Source organism: Diabrotica undecimpunctata, chromosome 7 (genome assembly GCF_040954645.1).
Source record: "Diabrotica undecimpunctata isolate CICGRU chromosome 7, icDiaUnde3, whole genome shotgun sequence".
In the NCBI taxonomy this organism is placed as follows: domain Eukaryota; kingdom Metazoa; phylum Arthropoda; class Insecta; order Coleoptera; family Chrysomelidae; genus Diabrotica; species Diabrotica undecimpunctata.
Genome location: NC_092809.1, coordinates 55,571,910 through 55,585,489, shown reverse-complemented (window position 1 = coordinate 55,585,489; position 13,580 = coordinate 55,571,910). Strand labels below are relative to the sequence as shown.

At 31.2% G+C, this 13,580-nt stretch overlaps 1 protein-coding gene across 1 annotated transcript in view; it reads left to right on the top strand.

Annotated features, from left to right (window-relative positions):
• Positions 1-1,886: 1,886 nt before the first annotated feature.
• Positions 1,887-13,580, top strand: part of LOC140445372 (uncharacterized) — a 31,123-nt gene continuing 19,429 nt past the window's right edge. The window contains exon 1 of the mRNA XM_072537350.1: positions 1,887-2,363. Coding sequence (XP_072393451.1) covers positions 1,982-2,363 — 382 coding nt within the window. The 5' untranslated portion in view covers positions 1,887-1,981. The remainder of the gene's footprint in view (positions 2,364-13,580) is intronic.

Genomic DNA, 13,580 nt, shown 5'->3' with positions numbered 1-13,580 from the left:
CATGTTTCAATTTTTTTTTACCCATTTTACTAAGGATCTGTCCAAATAGATTTTAAATAAGGTGGGTGACAGACAGCAGCCTTGTCTTAGTCCCTTTGTTGTTTGAAAAGGAGAGGTGATTTCTTGTCCCATTTTAATTCTTGTAAAGTTTTGTTCGTAGTATTTTTGAGTGACGTTAATAAGAATTGGGTTTATTTTCAAGTTACCCATTTCTATCCTTAGTTCACTGATCGGTACACTGTCATATGCTTTTTCCAAATCGATAAAAGCTATATGGGTTTCTCTATTTCTCTGCACTCGTTTTTCCATTGCAATTTTTAATGTGAAAATATTATCCATAGTGGAGCGTCCAGCCCCAAATCCCGCTTGCTCTTCGGGTTGTTTGTCTTCAATATCATTTTCTATCAGGTTTCGTAGTACTTTTGAGTATAGTCGGCCTATAGTAGCAATAAGTGCGATCCCTTTATAGTTTTTAGGATCCGTATTTGTCCCTTTCTTGTGTATTGGAGAGATATACGATTGTTTCTATTCTTCTGGAACTTCTCCGTTTAAGCATCTTTCGAATAATTTAACAAACTTAGTTAATTGCAATATATTATCTGACTCATCTGTATCAATGGGTTCAAAATCTACATCTCGTATAAACTGATCCATGATATACGTTCTAAAAACCTTTATGTATATGACAACAAATATAAAGGAATCACACTTATTAAATTTTACAAAAGAGACAAATGACAACAAATTAAAAATCAAAAATATAAGGAAAATTAGATCAATATAAATAGCTTTGAGAGTAATCATGTATTTATTCGATGCAGAGTTATGCCGTGTTTTATATGTTGATTTATTTTTATCTGTACCACCGGATCTTTTGATTGGAGTCTTTTTTCCACTCTTTGCTGTTGTTGATGATGTAATATTCAGCGGTGCCTGATGTGAAATAACGCTTGGATTCCCTCTAGTATTTAGATTCTTAACTGTTTCTTTTCTGAGATTTTTCTGGTTTTTTTTCTATTAAATTCTCATCTTCGTCAGAGAAGATCTTTTCTTTTTTTATTTCAAACGAATGTGTTTCTCTAGTATAACGAGGGGTCCCGAGGTCACTACTTGCAGGTTTTATATCTATTGTAAGAGTTTTTTCTTGTTCTATCAGTTCTACGGCTGTATACGATTTTTTGTTAATAACGAGTTTATGATTTTTTATATAAATTGCTTTCTTCCTGTTGTTGATTGGTGAGATCTTGCGATATATTTATGTTTGATCCTTTAAGATTTTTTAAGTTTTTCAGAACTTTTAATTTTAATAATGATGTTATTATCTGTTTCCTTACTATGTTTTTACCGTCATCTCTAAGGGCTTTCCATGTGTATATTCTTCGGACTGATCGTTTGTAGCATTTGTTCTTGATCATGAATTTGTTGTCCTTGCAAAACTAGACTAGCTTTTCTTCTCTTCCATTACGTATTCCCTTTTCTTCATATTCGCTTACTACTTCTCTGTCTATTTCTTTTTCTAGTTTGGAGTAATTGAAGTCGCCTAAAATAACATTGACTTCTTCTTTTCTGGTTTCTTTAATTGTTTTGCCCTTGTATCAGCTAGCACAGCTTGCACAGTTACTGCATTTTTAAGTACCTAAATATTAATGATAAATTATTATCACCACTTACCTTGTGTACACATAATGTAATCACTTTAAATGTGTCGTGTGCTTATCTCATATTCTTTGATTAGGATGCATAAAATATGAACAAAAATTGATTTTATCATATTATTAAATACATTTACTTAACAAATTACACCAATCTATCCAAAAAAAAAGCTTTCATTATTTAAATAATATTTTTATCAGAAATACTCGTTTAAATAATGATACTACGAATTCATTCTCTTTATTTATCTCACCGCTATCTAATTCAACAGTTGCATAAACGTATTTGATTTATTTATAAACCTTGAACAAAATTGTTAACAGTGACAATGAGCGAAATACGCGATTTAAAAGAGCTGTTGGGCATAAAAGATGAAGTTCGAAATGTAGATATAACATCACTTACCGCCCCAGGTGAAAATTTTGGTAGTTTAATGCTAAAAGTTGATGTAACTTTAAAAGACAAAATTTTAAACCTAGTAGCAAAAAAAATTCCACAAAGTGTTTTATATCAAAATATATTTAATATACAGGTGACGTATAGAAAGGAGGTTGAGCTGTACAAAACTATTGTTCAGATTTTAGAAGAATTTGCTAAGAAGAGACTGGACTTTTTTCCAAAGTATTATGCATCCCGGTATAATCTAAAAGAAGACGATGACGTGATCGATGAAGATGCTGTATTAGTTTTGGAAAATTTAGCTGTTTTGGGTAAGTATATACGTACAGTTTTAAACTAAATATTATATAATTTTTGTGCAGGGTCTGGTCAGGTATAAGAAAGAGTGACACATTTTATGTGAGAAGACAGGAGTGCTAAGTATTTATATATTTTCATTATTTCTGGATTAGAAAAAAAATATTTAAAGCTATGTCTTGAATTAAGGTGATCATTTTTTTTTTTATTTATTTACGCTGTAACCACCAGGGTTATTAGCGACCTAAATATATAATACAGGTAAAGTTAGAAAAAATTACAATAATTGATACAGTCCTGAGTCTTTAAGATAACTTATTGTGTTTTTAATGTTCATGTTTTTTCCTAGGGCTTCCTTTATATTATTTGGTATAGTGTTCTTCTTTCTTGCTGCTTCATATGTTTTGCACTGAGTTAGTATATGCTTCACGGAGAGTGTTACTTGACAATTTTCACACATTGGCGGCACAGTTCGCGTAAAGAGGTGTTTATGTGTAAAGTTAGTGTGTCCTAGTCGCAAACGTGTTATTCTCACTTGGTCCTGTCTATTCGCTGTTGGTTGGAGCCACGGTTTCACTAATTGTTTGATTTCCTTGAGTTTATTTTGTGATGTACTTCACTTATTTTGCCACGCACTTAACACTTTATGTTTTATTTCTGACTAAAAGTCATCTGAAGAAACCTCATTAATAAGAATGGAGTCCTGGCTGAAGGATGCTAAGCGTGCTAGTTCATCTGCTTCTTCATTTCCTTGTATACCTGAATGTGATGGAACAAACATGAAGTCAACAGTGATCTTATTATTTAGAATCTCTATTTCTGATTTGATATGTGAGGCGATTGGATTATTGGTATATAAACGTTTGATAGTGTGAAGTGAGCTTAGTGAATCGGTTATTATGAGAGACGGGGACTGTTTCGACTCTTTTATGTGGATAAGTGCTTGTAATATTGCAAACAACTCCGCAGTATATGACGAAGTAATGGGCTTGAATTTAAATTTTAAGGATGTATTCGGTGTAAGGATTGCTGCACCAACACCGTCTGAAGATTTGGATGCGTCAGTGTATATCTTATAGTGATTTTTATAAGTTTCCATTTCTGTTAAGAATGATTGTTTGATCAGGTCTGTTATAGTCTCACGTTTTTTATATATACTAAGGTAATCTAATAAAATTAATCTTGGGAATTGGTATTAACCAAGGTGGAGAAGTTGCGAAATTTGTTGGGAGAATTTCAGGAAATTTAAGATGTAGGTCATGAAGGTTTCTTTCGTAAAATGGTGGATCTAGTCTTGTTGTAGAGAAAGTGTCTTGAAATCGATCTGTGAACGTATTGGTATAAGTATGGTGTTCTTTATTACTAGCTATTTTAGAAGCATATGAGAGAGAAAGGTATTTGCATCGTAAACTTAGTGGTGGTTCTCCTGTTAAGCATTGTAAACTTTCAACTGGTGTCGTTTGAAATGCACCTGTAGCTATTCGTAGAGCTGTGTTTTGAACAGTTTCTAATGTTTTCAATACTGATATTTTACTTGATGAATAAACTATCGCACCATAGTCGAGTTTAAATCTAATTAAAGATTTATATACATGTAATAGTGTATTTTGATCTGCTTCCCAGTTTTTGCTGGAAATAGTTTTCATAAAATTTAGTCCTGCTTGGCATGATTTTTTAAGTTCTTCTGTATGTTTTTTCCAGGTGAGCTTTTGGTCGAAAACCATACCTAAAAATCTGATATTATTTGTGAAACTAAGGGTTTGATTATATAGCTTTAAATGTGGAGTTAGAGTGTTATTTTTTCGTGTAAATAAAATACATTTAGTTTTTGTTGGTGAAAATTGTAATCCGATAGTCCTAGACCATGATTCTAACTGATTAATTGTTTGTTGTAAATGTTTTTGAATAGATGTAGAGTTTTTTCCTTTGGCGAATAAAACTAAGTAATCAGCGTATAACCTTCCTTTAACAATCGGTGAGCATTGTTGAAGTATGTCGTTTATGGCTATTAGAAAAAGGGTTGAGCTTATAACTGATCCTTGTGGTACTCCGTTCTTTTGAACTTTTTTATCTGAGTTAACCTTGTCTGATCGAACTATGAAGCTGCGAGAATGAAGAAAATTGGAAATAAATTTTAACATATTGCCTCTGATATTCCAATTATGCAATTTTGATATGATATTGTATCGCCAGACAGTATCATAAGCTTTATTAATATAAAAAAAAAACTGCAATACAATCTTGCTTATTTGCAAATGCTTCATGTATTCCTGACTCTAAGTCTATTAGGTTATCTATAGTGGATCTATTTTGCCTAAATCCGCTTTGTTGTAGAATAAGGAGTTTTTGTTGTTCTAAATACCATCTCAGCCTTTTATTTACCATTTTCTCTAACACTTTACATATAATATTGGTTAAAGATATTGGTCGATATGATTCAGGTGATGTCCGGGATTTCTCAGGTTTAAGAAGTGGTAGTATTATTGCTTCGGACCAAGTTGATGGGAAAACCTGGTTACTCCAGATAAAATTATAAAGGTCTAGTAATAAATTTTTTCCATTGTCTGGTAGATGTAGTAGAAATGCTAAGGGGATACCGTCTGGTCCTGGGCTTGAATCTTTGGAAGAGTTTAAGGCTTCAGTAAGTTCTATGAGGGAAAAAGGAACGTTAAGGTTGTAAATCTCATGTCCGTCTAATCCCAATACGTTTTTTTCTACGTTGATTTTATGTATTTTAAAATTATCAGTGTAATTTTCGTCACTGGAATTTAATTCGTATTGGTCTGCTAACATATCCACGATTTCTTTTCTATCACTAATTATTTTGTTATTTTTTGCTAGAAAAGGAATCTTATATGGTTGGCTTTTGCCAGAGATTTTCCTTAAGTTTCTCCTAACTGTACTTGTGCTTGAAGAGGTATTTAGAGATGAGATGAATTTACTCCAGGATTCTTTTCTATTCTTTTTTAGAATATATCTTGCCTCAGCTCTTCGTTTTTTGTAATCTGTTATATTTTCGTCTGTTTTATGATGCTTTAGTTTATTAAAAGATTTCTTATACGCTCTTGTAGCTTGGCTGCATTCAGATGTCCACCACGGAAGAGGTTTATGTTTCTTTAAAATTTTTGTTTTTCTTACATACGTCTCTGCGGCTGCTGTGATGGTTTGTAAAAATGTACTTAAAAACTTGTCAATGTCATTTGATGATGTAAAGTTGGTTTGGTTAATATCCTGTTCGATCTGTTTGGTAAAATTAGTCCAATCAGCATTTTTAATATTCCATTTTGAGATAGGCGATTCGATATTTGTGGTTTTTTAATGCGTTAAGGAAATTATAATGGGGTAGTGGTCACTACCATATAAGTAGGGTAGAACGTCCCATGTTAACGTAGTGGACAGAACAGGGTCACACAGAGAAATATCAATTGCCGATGATGTGCCATTATGTATGTTGAATCTGGTTGGTCTTCCGTCGTTAAGTAGATTCAGATTTTGGGATGTTGTAATATCTTCTATAATTATTCGTCCTTTTGGGTTGAGTTTTATGGAACCCCACATCGGATTGTGGCAGTTAAGATCTCCAACGATAATTCTAGGTGAAGGAATTTGTTCCAAAACAGCTGTTAAATCTTCTTGGGATATGGTTTGATTTGGAGGGATATACATATTACATATATAAATCTTTTGAGGTATATTTATTGCAATACTTATTAATTCAATGTTATTTGAAGTCACTGGTAACTGTGTGCTCATGAATTTTTCATCCACGTAAATTGCTACTCCTCCACTGGCAATGTTTTGGTTTAATCTGTTATTATAAAAACATGAATAATTACGAAAGTTATATACATGGTTTGAATTTTTGAAATTTGTTTCCTGTAGACAGGTAATAGATGGGTGTGTTTCAGAGATAATATGTTTTAGTTTTTCAAAATGGGTGTAAAACCCATTTAAGTTCCATTGAAGCAGAGAAGTGAATGTAATTATTCTTTAAAGGAATTATTTATCGATGAGTCGGAATCTTCTTCTGACAATGAAGTATTCACTGCAGAGAGAAAACCTATGTGTTTGCCAAGTTTTCGTATTAATTTGGTGCTTTTGGTTTTCATTCTTCTGTCGATGTAGTGTAGATGTAATTCCGATAGAAACTTTATAAGTGCATGAGTGTCTTCTGAGTACAATTTTTTGTTACGCTGATTATGTCTTTTGATCCTTGTATATTTTTGAATAGATCCACTACTTGATTGAAGCTTAACAATCGCTTTTCCCTTTCTAGATATTCTCTAACTGGTTCCAATAATGTTTGGAGATTTGGTATATCATTTCTTAAGTTTTTGTCATTAGTTTTGGTTTTTTTCTTTAACTGAAGCTTAGGTTTTTCAAAGTTTTCTTCGGAGGGTGGCGTGATTGCATCTTCTAAGGTTCATTTTCCGGTTGCTTTGTTCGAAGTTACTTGGGGTTCGTAAGAATTCAAATGTGTATTTCTATTTGGAGGTAAGTGTTGACTTGTTTCGGGTAAGGTTGATTTATGTTTTTGGGTATTAGAGGATGACTCAGACGATGAAGGTGTTGCGATTGTAGTGTTAACTGAAGAAGTGGTCAAATGTATAGATGTATTTTGTAGTGAGCACTGTTGGGTTTGGTTTATTGATAAATTTGGGATTGCTACTGTTTGTAATGTGGTTTGAGAAGACGTAGTAAGTGTGTAGGGAGTGGTATTTGAGATTGCGGGAGTATTTTGTAAATTATCTTGTTGAGTATGATTTATTGATGAATTTTGTCTTATTTCTGTTTGCATTGCACTATCATTGTGAGGATGGTTAGAAGGTGAAATATTTGGACAATTAGCTGCCTGGTGTCCAGTTAATTTGCATTTGAAACAATTTTCGTTTTGGGCTATAAATATGCGGTATGATGTTTGTTCCAACTCGATAATAAAAGATTCAGGTAGTACAAAGTTGTCTGGAAAAGGTGAAACGAAAATTTGTCTTCGGAAGCTTAGAATATGACTAAAGGCAGGATTGGTTGCCCCTATCCATAGATATGATATGTCTAAGAGAGGATTTAAACCTAGTTTTATTAATTCGTCCATTATTATGTTAGAAGGTACGCTTGGACATACATTGGACAGAATTAAGCGGACTGATGGAGTTATTAATCTTCTCGCTTCTAGTATATTTCCATTTACTATTATCTTCTTTGTTTCTGCTATGAATTTATCTACTAGGTTTTTGGATGATCGATATATGCATATTCTACCGTTTGATATAAGGGATGCGAAAATTACTTTTCTCACTAAGTTATTAAACCACTAAAATTAACTTCTTTGCGAGCTATTTTAGATTAGACTCGAACAGAATTTTGATTTTAATATTATTCATTATTTACATCTTCAGAACTGAAGAAATAATCGTTTAAATATTTAAATTTTTAAGAGAAACTTTGAAATGCGTCTAAACACTTTGTCAGTTTTTTGACGTTTTTCTAAGGTGATCATTGAATCGTTATGTTTGTCGATTTTACATCGTTGTTTAGGAATAACAAAGTTCAAAGTTACAGGTGATCAAAGATTTAAAGTTACACATTTATTTTCTTGTTGATACTGCACGAAGATTACATTAGTGTAAATTACTAAAAAAAAATAACCTAATATATGTACTATTTTGCTTAAATATACAATAAACAGAATAAACAAAAAATGCATCAAAACGCAGTTAGAACTCTGTTTCTAAATCTCAATACTTTCCAGTTATTTAACATACTTTGATTTTTCACATACACCCTTGTTTTATAAATAAGATTGGAATTCGCTATCACTTACTAAAAAAGGAGAAAATAATACTAATAATTAAAAAAAAAATGTTTATTTTATATAAGATCATCATACGAGATTGAAACGAAATAAATATTACTTACTTAATGTATAATATAATTATATTTGAAAATAAAACAGTTTATTTTAAAGAATTCAGAAACGCTTGAAAATATTGTTTTTCGATACAGGGCATACTCATATTTATCTTCTTTTTTTTTCAATTGCCTTGATGTTATCCTTAGAGGGCTCATTTTTAGGAGGTAAAAATGCCATGTCGAGAACGAGAAGCTTTTCTGCCACGGGTTCTTGGACCACCGTGTTTGGAATGAGGAACATATTGTGGTATACTTTTCCGTAGAGACACTTTTGTAAATATGTTTTCTGATTAGGATATCTTATATTCTACTTCTGCTAAATTTTGTCTAAACTTAATTAACGCTACCACTGACCACAATGAAAACAACGCTGACCACTATGGAAAATGGAATTTTTTTGAAAGCCAAATTTTTGGAACATGTTTCACAGTCTTTAAAATCGTGATCTTTTAATTGCAAAATAATATAAGGATGTCTTTTATTCACAGACTTTAAATTGCGTATAAACGAAACTGGTGAATAAAATTCCACTTGTTCCATGAATCTTTCAATTTTACTATGCACATTATCCACTTCTTGAATTGCTCCATGACCTGGTGTAGAGTACTTCCTTGTAAGTCTTCTAATTCCAGATGCTATCTCAGTGCTTCCATAACAGAAAATAGAATAGAGGAGATAGGATTCTGAGATATACAAAAATCACTTCATATGAATAGATTAGTGATATTATTATCTTTCAAAACTCTATCCAAAATTTTATGAAAAGTACTAGTTAGCACATTGCCGGTTCTTCCTTGTTTTTGTTACACAGTAATATTCAGTTAAGTTATAGATGTTTAATTTTTGTAAATAAAAGAAATTTCCAACTTCCGATCTTGGACACGTTATCACATTCTGTAAATCAAAACTAAGAACAGGTGTTCCTTTTTACCTATCATTATTTCTTTCTAGCCCCATACTATTTTTTATTTCAATGTGTTCTTTACATTTTCGGTGTTCCTCTTCTGTCAAAAGGTTTTCACGACTTTTTAGTTTGTAGTCTTCACATTTTACACAACGGTGCTTTTTAGGGATATGAAAACCATAATTAAACTTTATTTTTGAACTCAAATCGGTAATAGGATAATTTAACTGGATCTTTTTCTAGTTCTTCACACTACTTCAAGTACAAGTCGTATAATTTTGCTACACTTAAACTTTCTTTTAAATATTGTTCTGAAGTTGTTTTCTTGTGGCATTTTAAAGTAATTATTATTTAAATGGGAATAAGCCACAATTAAAGGTTAAGATACGTTTATTGACGTTTTAATTGACATACATTATACTTTTAAAGTAGACGACTTTAAAATTATATTGTCAATATTGTTGAGTTGTGCTCCTGGGACGACTTTACTTTTACTAAAAGATAGTTCATTCGATTACATGAAATCAACTTTAACTTGAGAATATCCGCCAGAAAAAATCATAGCATGTAATTCGTCTTTAAAAGGCTAAACACATGTCATGATGACAGTAAAATTCTCCTGTTAGTGATTCCATAGTAAATTATAAGGAAAAACCAGGAAAAAACCTGATAATCCTATCCCGAGATGGTAAGTATTTGGTCGTGCATTCAGTTTACCTTCAATAAACACCAAATTCTGATTTTATATGTTTGTTTAAAAAAAAACATAAATGATGTATCCTCTATATGGTACTGACTTTATAATACTGGTATTTTCCTTTTAATAACTTCCTCTTTAAATATGTGTAACCAGATCCTACTACATTCTGCCGAGGAATTTGAGACACAATTGGTCTCATTTAGCATAATTAGAGCCGCTTCTTTGATTTTTCTCTTTTTACCATCCGTTTACTTTAGATTGAACCGTTTAGATCCGTTTACATTGAACCCATGTTCATTATCCCATGCGTGTTTATATATTTGAGATCTATCAAATTCTCTATTTTTAATATAAGATTGTATATTAAATTAAAAATTAAATATCTTATATTAAAAATAGAGAATTTGATAGATCTCAAATATGTAAACATGCATGGGAGGTTTTCCCTCATCATTTACTATGGAATCACTAACAGGAGAATTTAACTGTCATCATGACATGTGTTTGTCTTTTTAAAGACGAATTACGTGTTATTATTTTTTTCTGACGGATATTCTCAAGTTAAAGTTAATTTCATGTAATCGAATGAACTATCTTATAAGTAAAGTCGTCCCAGGAGCGCAACTCAACAATATTGGCAATATCATTTTAAAGTCGTCTACTTTAAAAAGTATGTCTGAATTGTCAATATAAATGAGTCAGATAAAATTAAATTAGAAGAATTTTTCACCAAGTAACAAAAAAACAAAATTTGTTTAATTTACTAATGTTTGTATTTTGAGAACGATTTCCGAAGTGGAAATTAAAATGTCAATAAACGTATTTTAACCTTTAATTGTGGTTTATTCCGATTTAAATATTAATTTCTTTTAAATATGCTCGTTTAGTGATTTGTCGGCAATAATGAGATTCAATTATAGAAAATAAGTTAATATGAGTTTTACGGTCTTCCCTTTTATCATCAGATATCGACCTACTACTTGCTTTACCTGTCCTATCTTTCTAGGCGTGGATCCTTCTTTAAGGGCCGTGTATATTGGTTTTTGTGAAATACCTAATGTTCCAAAAAATAATTTTTACATTAGCGGTGAATGCTCTTGCGTAGTGCCCCTGACTTTTAAACTTTTTTTGTAGCATGGCTCAAATATATGTATTTTTCGTTTTGAGACCAACTCCAGTATGTATTAAAAATCTCTTGTGTCCCTTTCTCGAAAATTTGCTTTCCACAATTGAATTTGCATTTATTTAAACAATTTTTTTATAATATGTGCGTTTCCTTTCTCGAAGCTGTCTACCCCTGGGATAAATATATGACTTCTCTACTTGGCACATACTTTTTCTCTCATATACTTTCTATTTTAATGAATTTCTTTTTCATTTTCTTGTCTGTTTTAAGCCATTGTTGAGAAGCGACGAATTAATGATTGCATCTGCATCGCTGTAATATACATTCTAAATTAAAATAAATGTAATCTTACATGCTTATCCTGTTATCTCCACTATCACCCATTTTATTTATGTTATTTGAAAGTATTAAATACTATAAAATATTAAATACTTTTTTAGAAGACAAAATTTTAGAAGTAAATTAATATTCCTGTCTATTACTGTGTCGACGGTTTAACGGTTCAACTAAATTAATATGTGATAACAGAATGGCTGTAGATAGAACTTTTTAAAATTATTTATTTTAAATTCAGTAGATACAACCTTGTTAACCCATTAATGCCTAAAATAAACTAGCGTGGAACAAATTGGTAAATGATACAAAACTGAGATGTTTGGGTTACATTTATTACAGATATTAAAAAAAAAATTTTTTTTTCAAAAACATTTTGAAATTCAAGGGCGTCCTCAAATGGGGACGTTAGGTGTTTTTATGGTATATTTCAAAACATCCTTTTTCAATACACATTGTTTTTTTACAATTTTTGCATGTACCCTTACCTTTATATGACATACGGAACACTTTAACTGGTTTTTCAGTTTTCCCAAAAAATAGAAACCTTTGATAACTTTAATGCAAGAACCAATTTTTCTTTTTCTTTGTGTTCTTGAAGTGACACCATCTCTCAAATAACTACGTACTATATGACGACGAAACTCTAACTGATCCATCACATTTTCAGAAGAAATTTGATTAAGTTCCCAGCAATTAGTCATGATCATGTCAAGAAAGTACGTAAATAAAACCCACCACTTTTTACCTTTTATACTGATTCGATTTAATGATATGCACTGATCATGACCATTTACTCCCCCATTTAAAAAATGTAAGAAGCAAACAATTGTGGCTGTACTACATTTTCTTTTAAATTTGTTGCTCTGGACCACCGGTTTACGTGACCTAGTTGTTCAATGGTATTATAATTGGAGAACAGAACAAACACTATTGTCATACCATTTCACACGCAAACTCTCATTAGTTTTGTCAAATCTATAATCATATGTACATCTTTTCTTTATTAATTTAGACTCCATCATTTTTGCACACGATTGTCTCTTACAGTTCCTTTCAAATTTATGTTTTTTTTTTGTTTTAGATATGTCATTAGTTGATATGTCGTGAAATAATTACCAACAAAAAATTTCATTTCTAGATGGTTTGTACATGTATTTCAAAAGGTCAATTACTACTTTGGCTTTAAGAGCGTAGGCGCAAAATTTCGGGCCAATGCTTTTTAAATGCAATCATTTTTTTCGAATCCTGAGAAAACTAACAAATATTTTTGAAAAATTTAAACGCAGAATGAAAGATTACATTATTACCGAGGGCCGAAAGTCCCTTAGAATAAACAAAAAGTTTTTTTGAATGAGGTATTTGAAATTAAAAATCACACTAAATTTTTTCTTTTTTTTTTTTCACCCCTGTAACTTATTAAAACAAACATTATAGAAGTTTTCAGGGACTTTCGGCCCTCAGTAATAATGTATTCTTTCATTCTGCGTTTAACTTTTTCAAAAATACTTATTAGTTTTTTTAGGATTCGAAAAAAATGAATGCATTTTTTAAAAAGCATTGGCCCGAAATTTTGCGCCTAAGCTCTTGTGGTATTCTTTGGTATATTTAGTATCATTGGGGTTTTTCCACATAAACGTTAAAACCATAACAGTATAAAGTGGAACCAGTTATCATCCAATTCTTATATCCAAATCTGACTGGCTTCCTTTTAATAAATTGTTTTACTGGGTCATAGCCAAAATATTTCATCATGAATTCGTCTATGGGTATATCTTTATGAAACAATCCCCACTAGCAGAATTTTTCTATAATTTTATCTGCTAACGGTCCAATTTTGTACATACGATCTTTATAATCGCCTATTTTTGCATTTTCCGCTAGATGAACAAGCTTTTCTATTTACAAGTGCCTGTCTCTACTCGTAGCATTGTAAACACAGGAAACTCATAGGTTCTTATCTAATGACAGTTCTATAAACTTTCTTGTGGTAATCTGTTAAACTCAGTTAGATATAAGATTACAAAAAACTTTGCATTTCGTTTGGAGATATTGTAAAAGAGTGATTATTTTTTTGCCATGCGTATAAAATTTACTGGTCACAAATGTATGTAATATTTTCTTCAGTACGTAATTTTTTAAAAATTTGAATTGGTGATAAATTCCTCAGATTAACGCTTTTCTTTTCATCTTTAAATGATACTGTTATGGTAAGAGATTGAAAATCTGTTTTTACCCACTTGGGTTTTAAAAAATTA